This window comes from Phaseolus vulgaris, chromosome 2 (assembly GCF_051622355.1).
Source record: "Phaseolus vulgaris cultivar YP4 chromosome 2, ASM5162235v1, whole genome shotgun sequence".
NCBI lineage: Eukaryota > Viridiplantae > Streptophyta > Magnoliopsida > Fabales > Fabaceae > Phaseolus > Phaseolus vulgaris.
Window position 1 is genome coordinate 24,635,007 of NC_143499.1, and position 22,105 is coordinate 24,657,111.

Here is a 22,105-nt window from a genome sequence, read left to right on the forward strand (position 1 = left end):
GTTTTAGTGGAGAAGGTGATCCTAATGTGTATTTAGGATGGGAGGCTAAAGAATACCAATTTTTTAATGTACATGAGGTCCAAAATGACCAAAAGGTTAGGTTAGCCTCCTTAGAATTTGTGGACTATGCCATGCAATGGTGCCACAAAACTCTCATGGACATTGGTTTAAACAAGAGACCAACCATGGTTTTTTGGGAGGATTTAAAAGAATGCATGTGCGCTAGATTTGTGCCTCCACACTATAGGAAAGACCTTTTGTTGAAACTCCAAAGGTTTCATCAAGGCACGCTAAGTGTAGATGCTTATTTCAAAGAGCTTGAAACGATGTTGATTAATATTGATATGCATGAAAGTGAAGAGTCAGAGATGGCTAGGTTTGTAAGTGGCTTAAGAAGAGATATCCAAGATGTGGTAGAATTGTACGAATCTTCTTTAGAAAACTTGGTTCACCTTGCCATCAAGGTAGAATCCCAACTTTTAAAGAAAACTTCTTTTCAAAAATCTCACAATGATGGCTTTTACCACTCTTCTTGGAAAAACAAAAACAAAACTTCTTCAAATTTTCCTTCAAATTTTAAAGAGTCCACTTACAAAACTAGAGATTCTAAACCTTCACCTTCTAATCCTAAATCTCCAACTAAAACTTCAAATAGAAAATGCTTTAAATGTTTAGGCTATGGTCACATTGCTTCGAATTGTCCTTCTAAGCGAAACATGATGGTGCATGAAGGGGTATTTGTTAGTGATCGTAGTTCCCAACACTCTAAGTCTCCCAATACCTCTAGATCCTCAAGTGAAAATGAGAGTGAGATACCTTGTGAAGGCGACTTATTGGTGGTGAGACAAATGCTAGGCCAAGTTTTGAAACCCTTTGATAAAAGTCAAAGAGAAAATATTTTCCATACTAGATGTCTCATCAATGATAAGTTGTGTTCTCCAATAGTGGATGGGGGTAGTTTGCAAATGTGGCTAGCACAAGAGTAGTAGATAAACTTGGCTTGTCTACTATCTCTCATGCCAAGCCCTATAAGCTTCAATGACTAAGTGAAGATGGGGAGATTATAGTAAATAAACAAGTCATTATAGCCTTTTAATTGGCAAATATAAGGATGAGGTCTTATGCGATGTTGTACCTATGGAAGCCACTCACATTCTTTTAGGTAGGCCATGGCAATTTGATAGAAAAACAATACATGATGGCCTTACCAACAAAATTTCTTTTAACTTCCATGGGCATAAGGTCACACTCAAGTCTCTTTCACTAAAGGAAGTCCATGAGGACCAAATTAAGACAAAGGAAAAGAGAGAGATCGAAAAAGAAAAAAAGAGCTCAAAGAGAAGCCTTCTCGTTTCTCACCAAGAGGTCAAAAAGGTAATGCTAGCCCAAAAGAATATGTTTATAGCTATTTCTAGGACCCTTGAGAACAAGTTAGTGTTGGATAGTCCTCATTGTTTGGCAAATTTGGTAAAGGAATTTAATGACATTTTTCAAGACCCTCTAAAGGGATTGCCTCCTCTAAGGGGCATTGAGCACCAAATAGATTTTGTACCTGGTGCTTCTTTACCAAATAGGCCTGCCTATAGGACCAATCCAACTGAGGCAAAAGAAATTCAACAATAAGTAAAGGGTTTAATTGCTAAGGGATGGGTACAAGATAGCATGAGCCCATGTGTTATGCCTGTGATTTTTGTCCCTAAAAAGGATGGGACATGGAGGATGTGTATGGATTGTCGTGCTATAAATAACATAACTATCAAGTATAGGCATCCCATCCCAAGATTAGATGACTTATTGGATGAATTACATGGGTCTAAAATATTTTCCAAAATTGATCTTAAGAGTGGTTACAATCAAATTCGTATTAAACAGGGGGATGAATGGAAAATCGCTTAGTAAAGGGTTTAATTGCTAAGGGGTGGGTACAAGATAGCATGAGTTCATGTGTTATGCCTGTGATCCTTGTCCCTAAAAAGGATGGGACATGGAGGATGTGTACAGATTGTCGCGCTATAAATAACATAACCATCAAGTATAGGCATCCCATCCCAAGATTAGATAACTTGTTGGATGAATTACATGGTCTAAAATATTTTCCAAAATTGATCTTAAAAGTGGTTATAATCAAATTCGTATTAAACTGGGGGATGAACGGAAAACCGCTTTTAAGACCAAATTTGGTTTATATGAGTGGTTGGTCATGCCTTTTGGCTTGACTAATGCTCCTAGTACCTTCATGTGACTCATGCACCATGTCCTTAGACCTTTCATTAGCAAGTTTGTAGTAGTTTATTTTGATGACATACTTATCTATAGCTTGTCTTTAGAAGATCATGAGTCACATGTTACGCAAGTCTTAGAAACTCTTAGGAAGGAAAGTTTATATGCTAATCATGCTAAGTGTATGTTTGCACTAGATCATATAGACTTCCTAGGGTTTGTGGTAAGTTCAAAAGGGGTGCATGTAAACAAAGAAAAGGTTGCAACAATTCAACATTGGCCAACACCCACCAATGTTAATGAGGTACGAAGTTTTCATGGACTTACTAGCTTTTATAGGCGGTTTGTTCAAAAATTTAGTACCATTGTCGCACACCTCTAAATGCTATAGTAAAGAAGGATGTGGTATTCAAGTGGGGACAAGACCAAATTCAAGCTTTTGAAACTTTAAAAGAAAAATTGACTAAAGCCCCCATTTTAGCCCTTCCTAACTTTACTAAAACATTTGAAATAGAATGTGATGCTTCTAATATAGGCATTGGGGTTTTTCTCCTTCAATAGGGTCACCCCATAGCTTATTTTAGTGAGAAACTCAAGGGGAGTCATCTCAACTACTCCACCTATGATAAAGAACTTTATGCTCTTGTAAGAGCCTTGCAAAATTGGCAACATTACCTTTTTCCAAAGGAGTTTGTGATACATAGTGATCATGAATCCCTTAAATATTTAAAAAGCCAAAGCAAGCTTAACAAGAGACATGCCAAGTGGGTGGAGTTCCTTGAGCAATTTCCTTATGTCATCAAACATAAGCAAGGTAAAATAAATGTGGTTGTCGATGCTCTTTCTAGACGTATACCTTGTTAAATGTTTTGGATGTTCAATACTTAGGTTTTGATCACATAAAGGAACTTTATAATGATGACCATGATTTCTCTCTTATCTACCAAGAGTGTTCCAAAGGAGGACACAAAGACTTTTTCATCCATAATGGTTTCCTTTTCAAAGGAAAAAGACTTTGTGTTCCCCAAGGATCTTTAAGACAATCTCTTGTTAGAGAAACACATGAGGAAGGACTTATGGGACACTTTGGGGTAGCTAAAACTTTAGATACATTGCATGAACATTTCTTTTGGCCACACATGCGCTACATAGCTTTTGTGATAAATGCATAGCATGTAGGAAGGCTAAATCTAAAGTACAGTCACATGGTTTATATACCCCTCTTCCCATCCCAACAATGCCTTGGGTAGATATTTCTATGGATTTCATCTTAGGTATTCCCAAGACATCAAAGGGTATGGATTCTATATTTGTGGTAGTGGACCAATTTTCTAAAATGGCTCATTTTATTCCATGCCACAAAGTAGATGATGCTTGTTTTATTGCAAATCTCTTCTTTAAGGAAGTAGTTCGTTTGCATGGGCTTCCTAGAAGTATTGTGTCCGACAGAGATTCAAAGTTCTTAGGCCATTTTTGGAAGACTTTGTGGGGGAAAACTTGGCACTAAACTCTTGTTTTCTACTGCTTGCCACCCTCAAACTGATGGTCAAACTTAGGTGGTTAATAGAACTTTGGATCAAATCTTAAGATGCCTTATTTCCGGGAACCCAAGGGTATGGGAAAATTTACTACCTCATATTGAATTTGCTTATAATAGAGTACTAAATTCTACCACTACCCATACTCTTTTTTAGGTTGTTTATGGGTTTAATCCCCTCACACCTCTTGACCTCCTTCCAATTCCTGTACTTGATGAGGTGTTGTGCAAGGATGGTTTTGAAAAGGCTTCTTTTATTAAAGACTTGCACCATCACATCAAGCTACAAATTGAAAGAAAGGTAGGCAAGTATGTTGAACTTGCCAACAAAAGGCTCAAGGCATTAATTTTTGAACCCGAGGATTTGGTTTGGCTACACTTGAGGAAGGATAGATTCCCTACTCAACGGAAGTCAAAGCTTATGCCACGTGATGATGGCCCTTTTCAAGTCATCAAAAAGATTAATGATAATGCCTATGAGTTAGATATGTCTGATACATACCTTGGTAGTCATTCTTTTAATACCAACTATCTAACTCCTTTCTCTGCAGATCTTAAAAATTCGTGGACGAATTCTCTCTCACCTGGGAGCATGATGTAGACCAAAGAGAGAGGACGTTTAAGGCTTAAGACCAACAAACCCAAGCCCAATCTGAGGCACAAGCCCAACCCATTATTGCTTCATCGATCATGCCTCAGAGGATTACTAGAAGTAGGGCACAAGCATTAGGAGAGGAGCATCAATTAATGTCTCTTTTTGTAATATATTTAAAGTAGATTTAAAATAGAACATAAAAAAGGGAAGTATGAATAGGAGAATAGGAATTATGAGAAGTAGTAGAAAAGACACATTTGTTTGGGCGACATTTCAAATGCCTTTTCATTTTCCTCCTTTGTCTTGATGTATGACAGACCCTCTACACTATATATAGAGGTGTTTGGCTCTTGTAAAGACACATTGAATTTGAAGTAAAGTTACTCTTCTCATATTGAGTGAGATTTTGTGAGACTTGTTCTCCTTCTCTTAGTCTTATCTTGTGAGTCTTTGGGAGCTCTCAAGTGGTGACATTCTTCACTCATCTCGGAATCTATTCACCTTCCAAGTGGCGTGAATCACTTCCCTTACATCAACCACATAAGTGTTTTGTCCTTTCATCTTCTTCTTCCATTTCCATTCCATATCAAATTCTAAAATATGTCTTGTTCATTAGTTTTTTATTTCAATCGGTAGTTTCTTGTTGTTTCTTGATTTCAATCGGTATAATCTTATTGTTTCTTGATTCTAATCGGTTGAATGTGTTTGCTGGATGTTTTGTTTGGTTCATATGTTTCCCTTCTTGATTCTAATCGGTTGAATGTGTTTGTTGGCTGATTTGTTCGGTTCATATGCTTCCTTTCATGATTCTAATCGGTTCATTATCTTGTTATTTCAATTGGTTAGTTTTGTTCTTGTTCTTGCGTTCATAATTGCTTAAGAATCTTGATCCTAATTCTTGAAAGTGTCTTCTAATGAACCAACCTAATATAAACTCACATCAAACTTTGTATCAAAGTTGAACAACAAAATTTGAGAAAAGGATCAAGTCGCAAGGAAAGTTGTTACTCTAAATCTTATCCCAAGTAAGAGTATAAAAGGGAGGATAGTGTTTCAAAATATATATCCAAAGAAACTCCCAAAAATATAGAAAAAAAAAATGAAAGAGCTTGTAGAAAAAGGAAGAAAGTTTATATACGGAGAAAAAGAATATGCAAGAGTTCAAAGAAAAATTTCAAGCTCTTGTTAGAAAGAAAGAAAAGAAGGAGAAAAGAGAACGAAAGGAAAGATAGAGAAGAAAAAGAAAAGAGAGAAAAAGTGATGATAGGAAAGGAAAATACAAAAAAACTCTTTTTCTAGAGTTGAATTAGATATCGATAACATTTTATCTTCTCTAGAAAATCCTTGTGAGGATGTGCTTACAAAAAAATCTATGTTTGGAGTTGAAACAAATATAGATATAAATGTTTCCTCCACAAAAAATACAGAAGAATGTTTGATTGAAAAGGAAGAAGAGTCTTTTATGACATCCCCTGAAAGCATAGCTGGGAAAGAATCCTTAAAAGGGGATTGCAATACTTTGAACTCTTCTTTTCAATTATATAATGCTCATTCTTCTTTATGAAAGGGGTCTTATGTTTTTATTTAACAAGAATTTTAAAGATAAAGGGCTTTATTTTTGTTTAATTTTCTTTTGTTTTAATTTTATTTTAAAAAAAAAATTATCTCATGTTTGTTTAATGTTTACTGTAGATTGACATTTGATCCTGGAGGATGAGCATAGTTTTCAAAGCAGGAATAAGATTGTTGTTCGAGATCAACCTTGTAGATCTGAGGACAGATCCTCTCAAGAAGGAGGGGATGATAGAAACCGTCCAGCCACACACAACCCCATAATAAGGAGGATGAAGACCTATAGGTTTTTATTGATTTAATTGCAAATATGGGTCTAATTGGGCTTTTGTTTATTTTTGTAGGCCCAATCAAGAGGACAATTCTAGGTGAAAGAATGTACAAACATATTCAAGAAGACCTCCAAGTTATCAAAACATAAACTAGAGCTTTGACCAGAAGAACACAAGAAGACTGAGTTTTTGCTGACTGGTCAACATTATTTTTGGGCTAAGCTTTAGCTTAAATAAATTGTATAAAGTTGTTTAGGATTTCATGGGCCATGTATTGGGCCTAGTAGCATAAAATAATTGGACCGAATATTTGGGCCAAATAGCATAGGTTTTTTGGGCTTGTATTTGGGCCAATAGTAAGATATGACTAGTTAAGGTTAAAAGTGACTAGTTAGGGTAACAATTGGGCTTCTTTGAGCCCAATGTAACCCTAAAACATCTAGAGTATATTGGAGAACGAAAATCACCTTGGCATGGAGCATATGGACGTCCACATGGCAACATAGGAGTGGAAAGGATTTAGCATGGAAGGTGTGAGCTAAACATGGAAAGCATGACTCCACATGACACCTTCTCATTGGAGAGTTTTATTTTGAATTTTCAAATTTTGGCTCCAAATGTTCAGCCCTCTCTCCTATAAATTGAGGTGCTTGGCTCTCATTTTGAAGATTAATGAATGAGTGAAATTGCTGCCAAAATATTGAGCCAATTCTCACTCTTGTCTTGCCTATTTAGGATAGACACTTTAGTCTTCAACTTTCCACCCAGCTCAAGTGATTAGGCCTCACCTATCACTCTCCATACTTATCACGCACCTCCAAAGAAACCACAAGCTCCATGTGAGCCTCCTTGCACGCCTCCTCCATTGAAGCTTCCGCTAATCCTCTCCAAAATTCAATCAAAGAATCTGTTCATGAAGATACAATACATCACCTCCCTTGTCCAGGCATTTTACGCCTGGGTGACCGACTGTCAATCACCTTCTAACGAATGGGTTCCACTCTCAGGCTTTCTACATAGCATTCCCTTGCAATCTTCTAGTCCACATGGATCGTCAAGATATCGCCCGACAGAGATGGGAAATTCATCGCGAGATATGGGGTGGACACAATCGCTCCAAGCTTGTTGAGAGACGACCGTCCAAGCATCTTGTTGAGGTATTCGCATCGATAATCAAATACCTAATCTTCAAGGTTTTACTCGCTTTTTCTAGGCCGAAGGTCGTGTATAGGTCGATGTACCCCTACGTGCCCACTCGCTCTCCAGAGAAGCCAACTACGTGGTCATCGTAGGTGTCATCTCTTCTATTGGAATTCTCATGGCCTTGAAGGTCTTCCAGTAGAGGATGTCGACCGAGCTCCCCTGGTCCACCAGGGTGTTCATGATGGTGAAGTTGTCAATGTCAACCGATATCATCATCAAGACATCTTGGGAGGGGTCTACACCCTTAAAATCTTCGTCATTACACGTGATGGGGGGCATCCTTGGTCGGATGCCAACAGAATTGACTTGGTGCACCGTGCGCAGATGCTTCTTCCTGGCGTTGTTCGAGCTACCTCCTCCAGCGAATCCACTAGTTATGGTGTTTATCACTTCGGCCCCTCCTTCTTCGGTCATCTTTTGGAGGGTTGTCCCTCCTCGTGCGGCGTTCCTATTATCGATCGTCCTCGCTCGTCCTCGGGGGTGTGTGGTCTCTCTTTTTGGATGTTTCTTCCCTACGCGGGGAATGCCTCGTAGTACGATCGCCTTGCACGAAGCAGCGCAAGTGCCCGACCTGTGTCAACTCTTCTATCTTGTCTTTCGGGGCCTGGCACTCTTCAGTCGAATGACCGGTATTTTGATGATACCGACATTTCTTGCTGCAATCCGCATTATCAGGACTTAGGGCCCTTCTGGGTGGTGGCATCAATTCTACACTAAGGGCTTCTTGCAGAATCTTCCCACTATCGGCATTGAGAGGTGTATACCGTGACAATCGGGGGCCGCAATTATCCTGCTTAGGGTCTCCTCTTCTAGACCCAGACTTCCCTTATCACTCCTTATAATCCTTCTTTTCACCACCTGCCTATGCCCGAGCTTGGTTTCTGAACTTGCGCAGTTCTTCTAGCTGCATGAACTTAGTGGCTTAGCGCCTAAGTTCGTCCAAGCTTGCAGCAGGTTACATGCACAAACTATCTACAAAAGGACCCGGTCGGAGGATCGTGAGCATGTGGTGCATCGCCACATTAGGACTGAGATTTTGGATGCTCATGGCAACCTTCCCGAACCGGTCGATGAATTTCCTCAGTGATTCTTCCTTCTCCTAGCGGATGCCAACCAGGGCGATGGACGTAAGGTGATAGGGCCAACTAGTTGTGAACTGGACGTCAAACTTAGCCACCATCGTCTCGAAACTGTCAACATAATTAGGAGGGAGCTTCGTGAACCAACTCAAAGCACCTTCTTTCAGAGAAGTGGAGAAGACCCGGCATAGGACCGCGTTATCAGTGGTATACAGACTCATGAGAGTGGTATACGCATCCATGTGCTCGTCTGGGTCAGTCGTCCCATCGTAACGATCCCTGTTGAACCATTTCCACTTGTCCGGTAAGGGAGCTTCCATGACAAAATCAGTGAAAGGGTGGCGACGACCGGTCATTGCAGTTCCGATCATGTTCAACGACTTATTAGGGTGGGATTCACCATCCATCTCCAAGGTAAGAACCTTATTCTTCGATTCTCTCTCAGTCTGGGGACCGGCAGAGATGGCGAAGGACCTACCGATCTGATTGGTCGAGTCCACAGACGGTCTTCCATCTACGAGCTTCTTCATTTCCTGATTCTTCTTTCTGAGGTTCCTGATCCCGTCCTCGTTCCTTTTGGTGGTTTCTTCGTGCATCCTCTTCATCTCGACCAAGTCTTTCAGTAGGGCCATCAGCATCTGCTTCCGACATCCTCTCACTTGTCATGCTTCGGGTTGATACCATCTACCAACGTTTCTTCACACTTATCCTTTCGGCCCACAATGGGCGCCAATTGTTCTCGAACAGGTGTTGGGGCCTAGAGAACGATTGCCTTGCTCCTCCACTTGGTCGATCGTTACCTCTCTTAGTTTCCTGCTTCACCTTCCTCCTATCGGTCGTCTGGCAGAACATGCTAGGATGATGCCTCCAGAAGGTACTCCGACGATCAGATCAGTCAGGGTGTCGGCACTCAATTGTCAGAGTACTGTAGATAATGACGTACCTGGTTCTTGGAATTTGCGCTATTTATATTACCTTAATGGGCCTTTGTTGGTGGGCTGGATTAGGAGGTTGGTTTGTGTTTAGGGTTGCGCTAAGCAACTCTTAATTATGGGTTAGCCCTGCTGACTTGGTCAACCCATGACTCGTCGTCATGGGTCGGTCGGCCACATGTTGTCACGTGACCTTCTTATCGTGGTCGAGTGGCCAGATGGTTCGGGATTCTGACTGACTCACTGAGTCGCCCGGTCGTACCAGTACAGTTTAGGTGGAGATTCAAAGGCGTTTTGAAGAAGAACGGAAGAGACTTAATGATGAAGTTACAACTCAGCTTGAAAAAGAAAAAGAAGTTGCTATTATTGAGGTTAAATGAAGGAGCAATATGAAAATGAAATGGCCTTGGAATTGGATCAGATTCTTCTCTTCTCCCTAAAAACATAATTGTACCGACCAGTCCTCGGGCGTCGTTGACCATTAGTAATGTTGGGGTCATGTAAGTGGGGTCCCACGAGCGGCGTGGGTCAGTGTCTCGCGAGGCATGTGCACCAAGGTACCAAAAAGTGGTCAGACATCGGTCATCAGGATGGACCGACGTGCCACTAGGTAGTGTAGAGAGGTCGGACATCGGGGACTCAAACAACAGAGCTGGGCCACGAGAGGTGGATCCCATACCACACACCAGTTATCAGTAAGGGAGAAGCCTAGGTCACGAGAGTCCATGCGTGTGGAGTGGATGACGCGTTCAAGCGTAACACAAATATAAAGCCACTAGAAAGGATACGACCTTTGAGGGTCACGTTCCAGCGGTGAGTTGCATGCATGGCACGTGAACAGCTGGGGCGCTCCCCAGACGGGTGACCCCAGAGATCAGGTGCACGAGGAGGCATCCAGGTGGTCATCCTGTCAGAGGTTGCACTCTAGTTAGGGAACCCCGCGCGCTAGGTTATCCTAAGAGTGGGTAACATTGGTGTTGGGGCCCACCCCTCAGGAAGCCTATTTTGGGTAACGGAAACAGTGGAAACCCTAGGCTATATAAAGGGAAGTAACAAACTTAGTAAGGTACGCTATTTATTTGCGCCGCTACACACACAGTCGACAGAGCTTTACGCTTAACAGTTTCTGGTGTTTCCTAACCCTACACTAACTTGAGCGTCGGAGTGCAAACGGCCTCTAGAGTGCTCTTTGCTTTGTGCTTTCAGGTGTTTGATCGAAAGAAAGGCACGAACAAAGGCATAGAGAATCGGGCGTGGGAGTATCGTGAGACGTACGAAGGCCCTCGAGTCAACCGGCAGGAATAGTAATGAATGGGTTTTTATGGTTGGGATTTGATAAGAAGAGTGTCTCCTCCCCATTCATGAACACCACCACCAAATCTTATTCCCTCTCCGAAGTCAGAAGACACAACAACCCCGATTCAGCTTGGATCATTGTTCACGGCCATGTCTACAATTGCATCTGCACCCTCAAAGACCATTTGGCCATGTGTGAGGAAATGAAGGAAAAGTTGAGCCAACACCACCGTCAATCAGAACACGCCGGTGTAAGGCCCTTCGCAGCAAGCGACAACCAGCAGTACGGGAAGCTAACAATCGAGGAGGATGGAGTGGGCCTGCTGCTGAAGCTTTTAACCAAAAGCACCTCTCTCTCCCACATAAGCACTTCTCTCTGCCACATAAGCATCACTTAATGTCGTAAGCTGAGACTTAACGAAAATGACCAATTTGGATACATTTTAAAAAACATAAGGACCAAATTGATTTTTTTTAAAACCACTACATTAAATTGATTATTGGTCCAAAATGTAGGGACGAATAAGGTAATTATACCTAAAGTATTTTATAGATATTTTGATGTAAATAAATATTATGGGTAGAATAAATATCCACCCTAACAAAATTAAACCCTCACGAAATACCATACTTGTTGTATAAGTTAAAATAACGGTTCATGTACAATTTCATGTTTTACACTGTAATAATTCATTTTTTTTTATTTCTTGATCATATATATATATATATATATGAGAATTATTTGTTTTTACAAATAGTTTGATAGTTAACTTAAAAAATATATAACAAACAAGACAAGTTGTATGAATTTTTTTGTAAATAAGTGCAAACAATTATAAAGTTTTTGTTAGAAGAACCTTTAGTGGTCATCTCAACTTTGGTTTTTCTATCCACAAAACTCAAGTTTGAACAAATTATTTGTTTCCACAAATAGTTTGATAGTTAACTTAAAAAATATATAACAAACAAGACAAGTTGTATGAATTTTTTTGTAAATAAGTGCAAACGATTATAAAGTTTTTGTTAGAAGAACCTTTAGTGGTCATCTCAACTTTGGTTTTTCTATCCACAAAACTCAAGTTTGAACAAATTATTTGTTTCCACAAATAGTTTGATAGTTAACTTAAAAAATATATAACAAACAAGACAAGTTGTATGAATTTTTTTGTAAATAAGTGCAGACGATTATAAAGTTTTTGTTAGAAGAACCTTTAGTGGTCATCTCAACTTTGGTTTTTCTATTCACAAAACTCAAGTTTGAACAAATTCTTAGAGAGCTTAAATATTCGTACCAACCACTTTTTGGTATCAGTATATATTCATTAGAAACAATTTTTGATAAAAACGGTTTTTTTTAACACTAAACTTTAAATATTCTTCTAATAACAAAATGTATTGTGAAATCCAACTTATGCTTTATTTGTTAAAGAACAAAAGACTAAATAATTTATTGAGAGAATATTGAAAGGTATCTCTTCCTAGTTTTCCTATGTAAATATTTTTGCTTAACTTTTATTTAGTTATACAAAAAATTACGTGACAATTTGAAGTTTGAAGCTATTCCTTTAGAGCTGAATTCGTAATATTTATATTTTCCAAAAAAAATGCTTTCGATTACATTTTAGGTTCAAATTCATTGAGAATTTTACTTTATATATACATATCAAGTTAATTATTAAGCTCAACAAGAACTAATGCTAGTTGTGTTAGGCATTTTACATTCATAATATTTGTTTGGGTCAGAAATTTTTATCTTAAAAAACTTAAATATTTGATACCTAATTCTATACAATTGTTTATGATTTTCATTCGTCATTTCCTTAGGTTTGCATCCTTTGGAGTTAAGTTATTAATGAATCTTCTGATCAACTATACAGTAATGTTTTGTTAAATTCCCATCCTAAAGCGTTGTATCTCATAAAGATACCTAACAAACCAAGCTTCCCTCGCTTCTTTGCCACAATAAAAAGTGGAGGGAAGGGATATCTCCAATGGTGACAAAATATAGACCCAATAGAGCCTAAAAAATATAAGCATAGAGGAACTCAATGCAGTTTTAAACCACCAAGATTTAAGGGGAAAAGAGAAGTAGGAAGCTAACTCTTTCTGGCCAAAAGCATAGCTAGAATTATCTGCTTGATTTTTTGTCTCTGAACTATGCTGGACAGGCAGGAGGAAAGAAAACATCTGCTGCTGCCAACAAATTTTATTCATCGCTTGAAGAGACTGAGTGGAGACTTCGCTTGTGTTTTGTGCGGTTTCAGTCTTAGTTCACTTAAAGAGTTCGACCAGTGATACACGCATTTTCTTCTTCTTCATGTCTGACTCATTTGGTGTTTTTGCATCCACGTCCAAGTTGTTATTTGTTGTTTTTGCATCCATGTCCAAGTTGTAAGCTATCACCCGATGATTTTCAGATACTGCAGATTGTGATGCCGTACATGTGCTGTGTTCCGTCTTCATTAGCATAGCTTGGTCTAGAGAACTTGTATTGGCACTGGTTATTTTCTTCTTATCATTTATCAGCTGTTTTCTGTGATCAATTTTCCTTTTTGCGGAGTCCTTCTTCATGGACTGATCAACCTTCTGGTTTATCTTAACTAGCTTCTGCTGCTCTTTTTTATTTTCCTTGCATTTAAATTTCTCAGACAATTCATGGTTCCCTGAGCCCATTTTCTTCCTTGCAACACACCTATTCTCAACCAGTTTCCGTTTCTTGTTTTTTTCTTGCCCACATGCTGAATTTGGTATTGATAAAAGTTGTCCTTCACCATCCATTGACGCCACTTGATGGTTTACCAGATCTGGATGTTGCGATGGACCAATTTCTTCAGTGCCCTTAGTCTTTAGGTGACATTGTCCAGCTTCAGGATCCTTCCCATCCCCAACAATTCCACTACTCATAGTTTCAAGTACAATTTTGCCCAAAACAAATCCAGTCTCTGAAAGTTGACCCTTCCCAAGCATGTCATAATTTATCTTCAAATCTGTTCTTCTCCCACTCTTGTAAAATTTACCATCACTGGCCAGCTTTTTGAAAATTGCATGAGCAAGATTCCCTGCTTTCCTGGATACAAATACCTGAAATCCGCAATCATTCAATTGAATTGGAGCCTTATGAGTTACCACAAAATAACATCTTCAAATGGACACAATGATCTATTTACAAATTACAAGGGATAAAAGATGGCTTGACTAAACCTATGGGATAACTTTATAATCAGGTACTATACCAGTTTGGTACAAGGGCAGAAAGGATAAACATCCCAGTAAAAATACAAAATGATCCACTGATATGTTTCAATTTCCAGTAAGCCTCATGAAGTCTATTGACCAACTATTTAAAATTCGGATTGGTGTTCATCTTAGAGGGAGTCCTGGAAAATGGATAACTGGTTGAATGATTAAAAGTGCATGTGTATAATATTGTCAAAATATCTGGTCATTAGCAGAAATGGGATGTTAGAGATTCTACACTGATTAGTAATAAAGTCAAAATAAGTGAGGTAATATTCACCTTTTAATCTAGTTTTTGGGGTTAAGCCCAAATTTTAAAATAGTATTAGAGTCAATCCTAAATCCATTTGCCACGCTCCAGGCCAATAACTTTATAAGTCAGTTTTGAGGGATTTTGTTAGGCTCAAGTCCAGATTCTAAAAATCCTAATTAAAAACAGTTTCTTTACATGATAGCAGAGGTACTTCAATTTGAGATCCCAAAATAATTATAATAGTTGACAAGGTCTATGTAGAACAAAGGAAGTATCATAAACCCTAACTACGGCATGTTTGAATAGCCTAATCAATTAGAATAGAACCTGATCCTGTTGCAACTTTATGAAATAGATTTACTTACCATGCCAGATTGTGGAAAAGATGGGTATCTAGAAATGCTCAGGAACTGACGAAGACTATTTTTCTCAACCAACGGAGATATCGAGTGTATCACCAAAGATGCCAATTTAGTAACTGCTATTGCAATTTCTTCATCTGATTTGTATAAATTAGATTTTCTTATTTCAGGTACAAAATTAACACTCATCCTGGCCTGTTCTTTAGCAAATTTAACACCTTCTTTCCACTCTCCATGATATAGAACAGATGCAAAAGCCCACACCACTATAGCATCTTGAGGATTATTTACTAATGCCAGGTGAAATGCAAGCAATCCAATCCTGTAACATAAACAAATTTAGAATGGTGTCAAACACAAACACATCACTTAGACAATATAAATTCACAAACAACATCCATCCAAACCTTAGCCAAGTAAATTCCAGCTACAGCAGAAAATAAACCAATAATTCTCCCTCCTCACCACTTCCGCCCATAAAAACTTGAAAAATAAGTCCACCATTATGCTGGTTTTTTATTTGCCAAAGTAGATAGCTTTATTTGAAAAGTACTTATTCATACGGATCTTGATTTGCCATATCAGAAAACAGGTCAGCTCAGCTAAATAGTTGACTAAAAATGACATGATATATGTAACTCAAATAGTTTCAATAACATATATGGTATTAAACACTTAAAACTCAGTTTACACAAGCATCTAATATTTGAAACTTAGATTCAATAATAATTTTTCAATTCCCTCAATCTGAGAGCAAAGTTTCAGAAGATAGCTCTACTTATTTATACAAGCATAAATGTGCTATTAGATATTTGTTCGCACTCAAAACTACACCCTAAAATTGATCCTAAAACCTGGTTGACAGAAAACTATACCTAAATTCTAGGGATAACATTGTTTTCTTTATTGGAGAGAGGACTCTTGTAACAAACAAAACTTACAATCACTCACCACAGAGTGCAATCACAAGGCCGATCACATGCAACCAACTTATCCAGATGGAAGAATAACTTCTGCAAAAGTAAAAACAGAACCATAAGAAGTGAAAGCATACAAGTTTGATAACAAATGTACACTTTTATGATTGTGATTGTGATTAAGGCCACACTCGTTCAAGAAGGTGGAGATGAGGAGCAAAAAGGAATAAGTACTTGCACACTAAATACCTTATACCTTGACATCTTTTATATATCCCTTTCATGTACATATTATTGTGTCTATACATATCCAATTTTTTGCTTACTCACACAAGCACACATCAAAATATGTAAATCTCTTCATAGTCATACTGCTTTTTTTAAATTTATGTTAACCTTATCTAACCTACTGTCCAGTTTGTTTTTAGTCATAAAAAGAAAAATCTTATCATCAGAAGAGTAGATAGTAACAATATTCTTCTGTCCTTAGGATTCGTGACTTTCACATGGAATTTCAGTTAGATATGTGTGCAAATAATTTACGATTACTCCAACAAGTTCACTGGTCAATCATATTATTTGCAAAGCTAACTTACTAACAACATATTGGAAGCCTGAGCATCTTCTTCAATAGCCTGTTCATCTAGATATGCTGCCTGTAACCAATCAATTAGTAACAACTGTATTTGGCTGATAGGCAAATTATTAAAAGACTAAAATCGGTAACTCAGATTCACTTACATGTACAGGAAGTAAAAACTCAAGCAATTTGAATTTCCAAAGTAGACGCAGAGATGGTTCAGCAGCTCCATAAGACAGCATATACTTCAATTCAATCATAATTCTACTCTGAAATATATATTGAAAAGGCAAAATGAATAATGAGACTAAAACTATAATTAATTTGATATCCAAAAAATAAAAACGTATGAGTATGTTGTGTAATGAACCAATATACTTTTTCCAAATGTCAACAATGAAGTGCAACAAAAAAAGGAGCATTTCTATATAACCCATGGACAACAGATATGACAAGCAGAATTATCATTAAAACTAGAAGATGATAGAAAGCTCTTATGCCAAAATCAGAGCAGCACACCACCATCATAAAATTTCAATTGAATGTACCTTGTCCAAAGTCTTAACTAGTGAAGAATATGTCCAGATTGCAGCCTCAATCTCCCTTGATATTGATAAACCTAGCCGAGCTGTAATTCTGAAGCCACGCAAAATTCTTCCTACATACAGACAAATTCTTACATGTGACTTCATTTTCATAGTAAATGCAAATAAATGTGATTCAGAATGCCTTATTTCAAGATGCTGATGAAAGTATGATGCTACCTACCAGGATCCTCTTTGAAGGACAGCTGTGCAGGGATAACAGTTTCTAGCTGAATCCACATCACCAAGCGTAATTACAAGTTGCACTCATACTTGGGGTTGTAAAAATGCAGTAACACATTGAATAGAGAGTTACCTTTAAGGTCTTCAAATCTGCCATTCCATTGGTATAATCGTAGATTTTATTGGCAAAGGGGTCATAAAATAAACTGATTCCAGAATCAGAAACGAATTAATGACACAAATAAAAATTAAATATCAAAGATTAAAACTGATACTTGTTACTGCAACTTCCTACATTGCAACATATAATCCAAAATCCCGTTTTAAAGAGCAAGTAAAAACATAAACTATGTGCAAAAACAAATAGATCGCTACAAGCTATAAAAAAATTGAAGAAAAAAACAACTCCAACAATACCTATTAATTGTAAAGTCTCTGCGCAAGGAGTTTTTGCAGCGAAACAAGTCTTTTTTGTTACTGCATTTGGGCAACAGAGAGTACAAAAATTGTTCCTTCCCATTGGAAGTTTGTGCCACTGTCTCAAAACTAGTTACCTGACACAATATAAATATATAGGTTGATTAATATTTTGATATTACATTATTGAAAGTAGAACCTCCAAATGAGTGTAGATTAATCATACATGTACTTTGTAGATTGAAAAATAAAGGCAAAGGTAATCTTGTATAACTACTGAATGGACAAACCTCAACTACAGAACCTTTTATATGAACCAAGCATATTGGAAAACGACGTCCAACAACTTCAGCATGAGCTGAACGACGAAGCTGCTTTCTCACCTGTTAGATATCATTGAAGAAAAAAAGTGTATTAAAAACTGACTAGTATCATATGCTTCTATTATAGTTCATAGATTGAGTCATTGTCACAAAACCTCCATAAGCTTTGCTGTGGTGATGACATCAAAATCTTTTGGGGTTCTATTCAGTATTAGATCTCTCACGCACCCCCCTACTAAGTAGGACTCAAATCCTGCAATTCATAACAGATGAAAGAATATAGTTATTATAAAAGAAAATATGGGTATAACGAAATTCATTAATATATATATAAACAGGTATAGTAGAAATGCATTAATATTTATTTGGATTAGGTGTGAAATATAAACGAAAGAACTAGGAATGATAGAAATAAAGTGGAAAATATGTGTTGTTTGCATGGATGGAAATAAGAAAGAAAAAAGTACAAGAATTTATCTTTGTTTTTGTTTGGATGAGTGCAAAATAGAGTTGAAATAAATAAAGAAATTATATGAAAAATATTTTCATACCAATTAAAAAATATTTTTTCTCCAATTTTCTTTCTTAAAATAGTCTTATTTGTTATTTTAAAAATTGTTATAAAAAATATTTAATTGTTAAGATATAAAAACAAAACAAAAAAAGGGAGATCGTTTCCTTCCCATTCCATGCCAGTTTTATTTAGGGGAGGGAAAGTATTTTCTGGTAAACAATAGAAATGTAGTATTTCCATCATATTTATTTCCACTTCATTCCTACCCAAACAAATAAGGTGTCATACAACTGAGCATCCTTTTCAAAGAAACCACGGAGTATATCTCAAATTGTCTTGAGTTGAGAGTGTTATAAAATGAATTAGCTATCTTCATAATATTATATTTGTAATATCTCATAAAGCCTTTAGTTGCCTCCTGTTTATTATTTTATGCTTTGCTCTCTTATTTGAGAGTGAGTCCTGGCACATTGACAAAGTTGTGTCATGATGACCGGTTGATCATGGGTTTGAATCCAAAAACAGCCTCTTGCATGTGCAAAGTAAGGTTGCATACGATGCCACAATGGTAAAGTTGTGCCTTGGTAACTGGTGGGTCATGGGTTCAAATCCAAAAACTTCTTACCATTGCAATGGCAAGACTACACAATGGCCCTCTCCCATATCTTTGCATAAATAGGGTTACTCTTCTTATTGTATTGATGGTTTGTGCTTTTACTGTTAGCACTACCATAGTACCTAATTACTAGCATACATGGGAGCGCTATGTCAGTATTTGTATCATTTTACCTATCACATCAATATAAACTTCTCATATTGATTATTCTTTCACTCTAATCCTTACCAATGCACTGTAATTCAATAGAATTATCCTTTAACCTTGTTGACTAGCACTTCCACCAGCTCAAAGCTGCAAGAATGCTCCCCTGTAAATTATCCTTCGGGTATCTACAGTATTAGGAGTAACCAGAAAGGATACTCAATAACTAAATACTAAGATCGAACTTTCAAAATCAAGATACAAAGAAAATAAGCTGGCAAGGAAGGCAATGCTCTTCTTTGGCCATTATTTGGGCATACCAAATTTTACCAGCCTTTCAGTGGCACACAAGAATATTAAGGTGTCACGAGGAATTAGAAAATTCTCACCTTTGCTCCGAAGAAGTTTCAGGACAAACATAGATGAGTGTGAAATCATAGAACTAGTTACACCAAACTCCTTTGCATCCAAAGTCTTCCCTTCTGAGATGCCTATGCGATCTGAATAATAGCTTCAATGTGTAACGATGTCTCAAATGCAAGTAATCAAAGTCTTTTATGGGTTTCTACATATACAAAAGAAGGTCTGAAACTGATTTTAGGTGACCACTTGCACTTAGTATAGAGACTTTCATATGTTTTTACGTGCATTCTGTTTGATGTTATCATAGTGGCTCAACGAGAAAACAAATTCAGATAATATGAAAGCCATAGCAGAAGTAGGGCACAAATCTTCCAATAACCGTGCTAAGCTGAGCAAGGTAAAAAACAAAGAAGTAATTTTACCTCGGCAAATAGAGTAGTCCAAGTCTCCTTTTGGAGACGGACTGTCTTGCTTTGGTTGTTTGGCCAGTTTGGGATCAGCGGAGTGAAAGTTCTAAACCAAAGAATTAAAGAAAAATCAATGGGTTTAGAGAGAGATGTCACGTGTCGCAATGTGTTTGAGAAAATGCCTCAACCAAAGGAAAAGAGTGGTGTTGTGTTTGTGCACCTGAGAGTTGACGAGAGTCTTCAAACGAGCGAGCACGCCATGTTTGTTGTTGTTCATTCTGAAAGTAACCGCCATTAGAGCATGAATCAACCACTTCACCTCTCACTGAAACCCACCTTCCTTCATTTCGACCGCCACAGTATCTTTCAAGTTTTCTGTCACGGTCGCGGTTCTATACCTTACTAACTCGTGTTTTTACCCTCATCTCCCATAATAAAGGTTTGTCTTATGCAGCTATCGTTTATATATAATTCCAATAAAATAATTTTACTCTTTATTAGATTAAAATAATTGTATTACACAATAAAATAAATAATTACATTATCTTTACTAAAGAATAACTAAATAACTCTTCAACTAAAAATAACTGTTCAGTTTTTGCTATTTTTTATATATTTATTATATCTTTAAAATTATATTCTTTTAATAGAAATGTGACATACATTACGTATAAGCCAATGTGTTTCAGTGCAAATATACTTTCTAAATATATAAATTATATTGTAATTAAAATTAGTGCGTCACACGTCCACTTGCTCATTATTTATTGTCCTTCATAAGTTTGAGAATTTTTATTTTAAATGAAATTAAATTGGCTTTAAATTATTTGATGAACTACAATCTTGAACAATTTTATTTGAAGTCAATTCAATAAATGATAACATCAATAATAAATAAAAAATGAATATGAATATTAAAATGTTTGTTACCATGTGATAAGTACTTTTCTAAACTTATATAGTTCTTTTTGTCAAAATCCATGTCCCATCATAAACTAAATTGAGCAGATAATTTTAAAAATTTATAAGAAAGAAAAAAGGAAATTGAAAAATAATTTATCAAAACATTATATTGAGAGGATTAGTTTGATGAGAAGGACATGATCCTCAATTCAAAATATGAACTATGTGAGTTTCATGACATGTTTTTTTAATAATGATTACAACTTCAAAAACAAAATTTTGAATTTGACTTAAATATTAAGACATACATGATAAATTGTTGCAAAACTTATAGACCTGAAGTGAGTTCTTAGCCTCAATGTCCATAATGCTACTTGAAATAATGTTGGATTTAATTCGTAAAAAGAATAGTATTAATGTATAATTGTCTTACCTTGAAATGAAAATAAATTCATGTGTTACACATGGTTGGTTAAGAAGGATGTGTTAAAAAAATATTAATAGTTTAGTCTTTAGAATTTAAAAGAGTAAATAAAAATGTGAAACTCTCTCTTACAAGTTTGACTAAGTCCAATGTATGTGTAGAGTAATAATAAAATTCTTAAAAAAATCATGTTTTCCTCAACATCAAAGTTCAACTCACTAAGTCCAAGACATGTGTAAAGTAATAACAAAATTCTTTCAAATATCATTTTTCATCAATTCACCTAATGTTAGAACAACCTTGAAGTTGAAATGTGACTTTAATTTGTTAAATATGCAAGATTAAATTTTTGGTTTTGAATTGTCAAAAAATAATAACATTATGCTAATAAAAATTGTAGAGATCGGTTAATAAAAATATGTTCAAAATTTGTTAGTTGAACAACATCATCTAATAATACATGGTCATCCACTTTTTGTGGGTCGTCCATTGAATGATTGTCTTATTGACGGAGTGAAGAATATCTTATACACATGTTTTGTAAATATAATTTGATGCACTCATTTTGTGAAGATCGTTTGATACATCTTTTTGATGAAAGTCGTCTTGTACACTTATCTAATGAAAGATTATCATGTACACCCATCTAGTGAAGAACATTATGTACACTCATTTGGTGGAAGGTCGTCTTATATATACAATTGTGTCCACCGTTTTTTAGTTTGTTTATATGTTTGAATTGTAATAGTTGAAGTTCTTTTGTAAATCTCCAAGTGAGAAAATTTTGTTCTTAGTGAATTTGTCGATATAGATTAGAATTCATTAACATTATTCTTTCCTTCTCACTCTTTATTGTTGTTTTTAAATTTTATTGTGATGTTTGTCTTAAACATTTTAATATCCAAACTTGAGATTAATTTTACAACAAAAACTATTGGAATTGTGCCAAGTTAATCCTATCATTTTTAAAGATGTTTCACGACTGACAGTGGGTATTTACACTTTTATTGTGTGACTAGTCATAAGTATGAATGAAGTATTTAGCATTGGAAAAAAATTATTTTAAAATTAATGATGAAAGTATAAATCGAATGACATTGAATACAAAGGATAAATATAATAAATATGGAAGAAATGTTGGTGTTATTGATTTTTGTTGTATTTTATCTTGG

The 22,105-nt window shown here is 36.5% G+C and overlaps 2 protein-coding genes across 3 annotated transcripts; one reads left to right on the forward strand and one right to left on the reverse strand.

Annotated features, from left to right (window-relative positions):
* The first annotated feature begins 1,137 nt into the window (after nucleotides 1-1,137).
* LOC150029064 (uncharacterized) lies at nucleotides 1,138-1,623 on the forward strand. Its single transcript, XM_090297912.1, has one exon. It carries the CDS (start codon nucleotides 1,138-1,140, stop codon nucleotides 1,621-1,623), a length of 486 nt encoding a protein of 161 aa, XP_090154038.1.
* Nucleotides 1,624-12,576: 10,953 nt separating this feature from the next.
* Nucleotides 12,577-20,042, reverse strand: LOC137811020 (uncharacterized). 2 transcript variants are annotated; one of them, XM_068612567.2, is made up of 14 exons: nucleotides 19,827-20,042; nucleotides 19,622-19,712; nucleotides 19,226-19,336; nucleotides 17,718-17,815; nucleotides 17,530-17,622; nucleotides 17,240-17,376; nucleotides 16,956-17,028; nucleotides 16,824-16,869; nucleotides 16,604-16,713; nucleotides 16,217-16,324; nucleotides 16,072-16,131; nucleotides 15,510-15,571; nucleotides 14,562-14,880; nucleotides 12,577-13,787 (listed from the first exon to the last, which is right to left on the reverse strand). In XM_068612567.2, exons 1-14 carry the CDS (start codon nucleotides 19,899-19,901, stop codon nucleotides 12,978-12,980), a joined length of 2,193 nt encoding a protein of 730 aa, XP_068468668.1. In that variant the 5' UTR covers nucleotides 19,902-20,042; the 3' UTR covers nucleotides 12,577-12,977. The 2 variants fall into 2 exon arrangements, with proteins under 2 accessions (XP_068468668.1, XP_090154529.1); XM_090298403.1 differs by having other exon boundaries at nucleotides 16,956-16,972; nucleotides 19,827-20,041.
* Between the last annotated feature and the right edge of the window lie 2,063 nt (nucleotides 20,043-22,105).

What these genes read in the sequence shown, in the direction of transcription:
- LOC150029064 (XM_090297912.1), top strand. Translation starts at nt 1,138, where the DNA reads ATGGAAGCCACTCACATTCTTTTAGGTAGGCCATGGCAATTTGATAGA.
- LOC137811020 (XM_068612567.2), bottom strand. Translation starts at nt 19,901, where the DNA reads ATGGCGGTTACTTTCAGAATGAACAACAACAAACATGGCGTGCTCGCT. An exon ending in CCACAGCAAAGCTTATGGAG is followed by an intron (nt 17,623 to 17,717) that starts GTTTTGTGACAA and finishes GATATCTAACAG; the next exon opens with GTGAGAAAGCAGCTTCGTCG. An exon ending in AGAGACTTTACAATTAATAG is followed by an intron (nt 17,029 to 17,239) that starts GTATTGTTGGAG and finishes TTCTGGAATCAG; the next exon opens with TTTATTTTATGACCCCTTTG.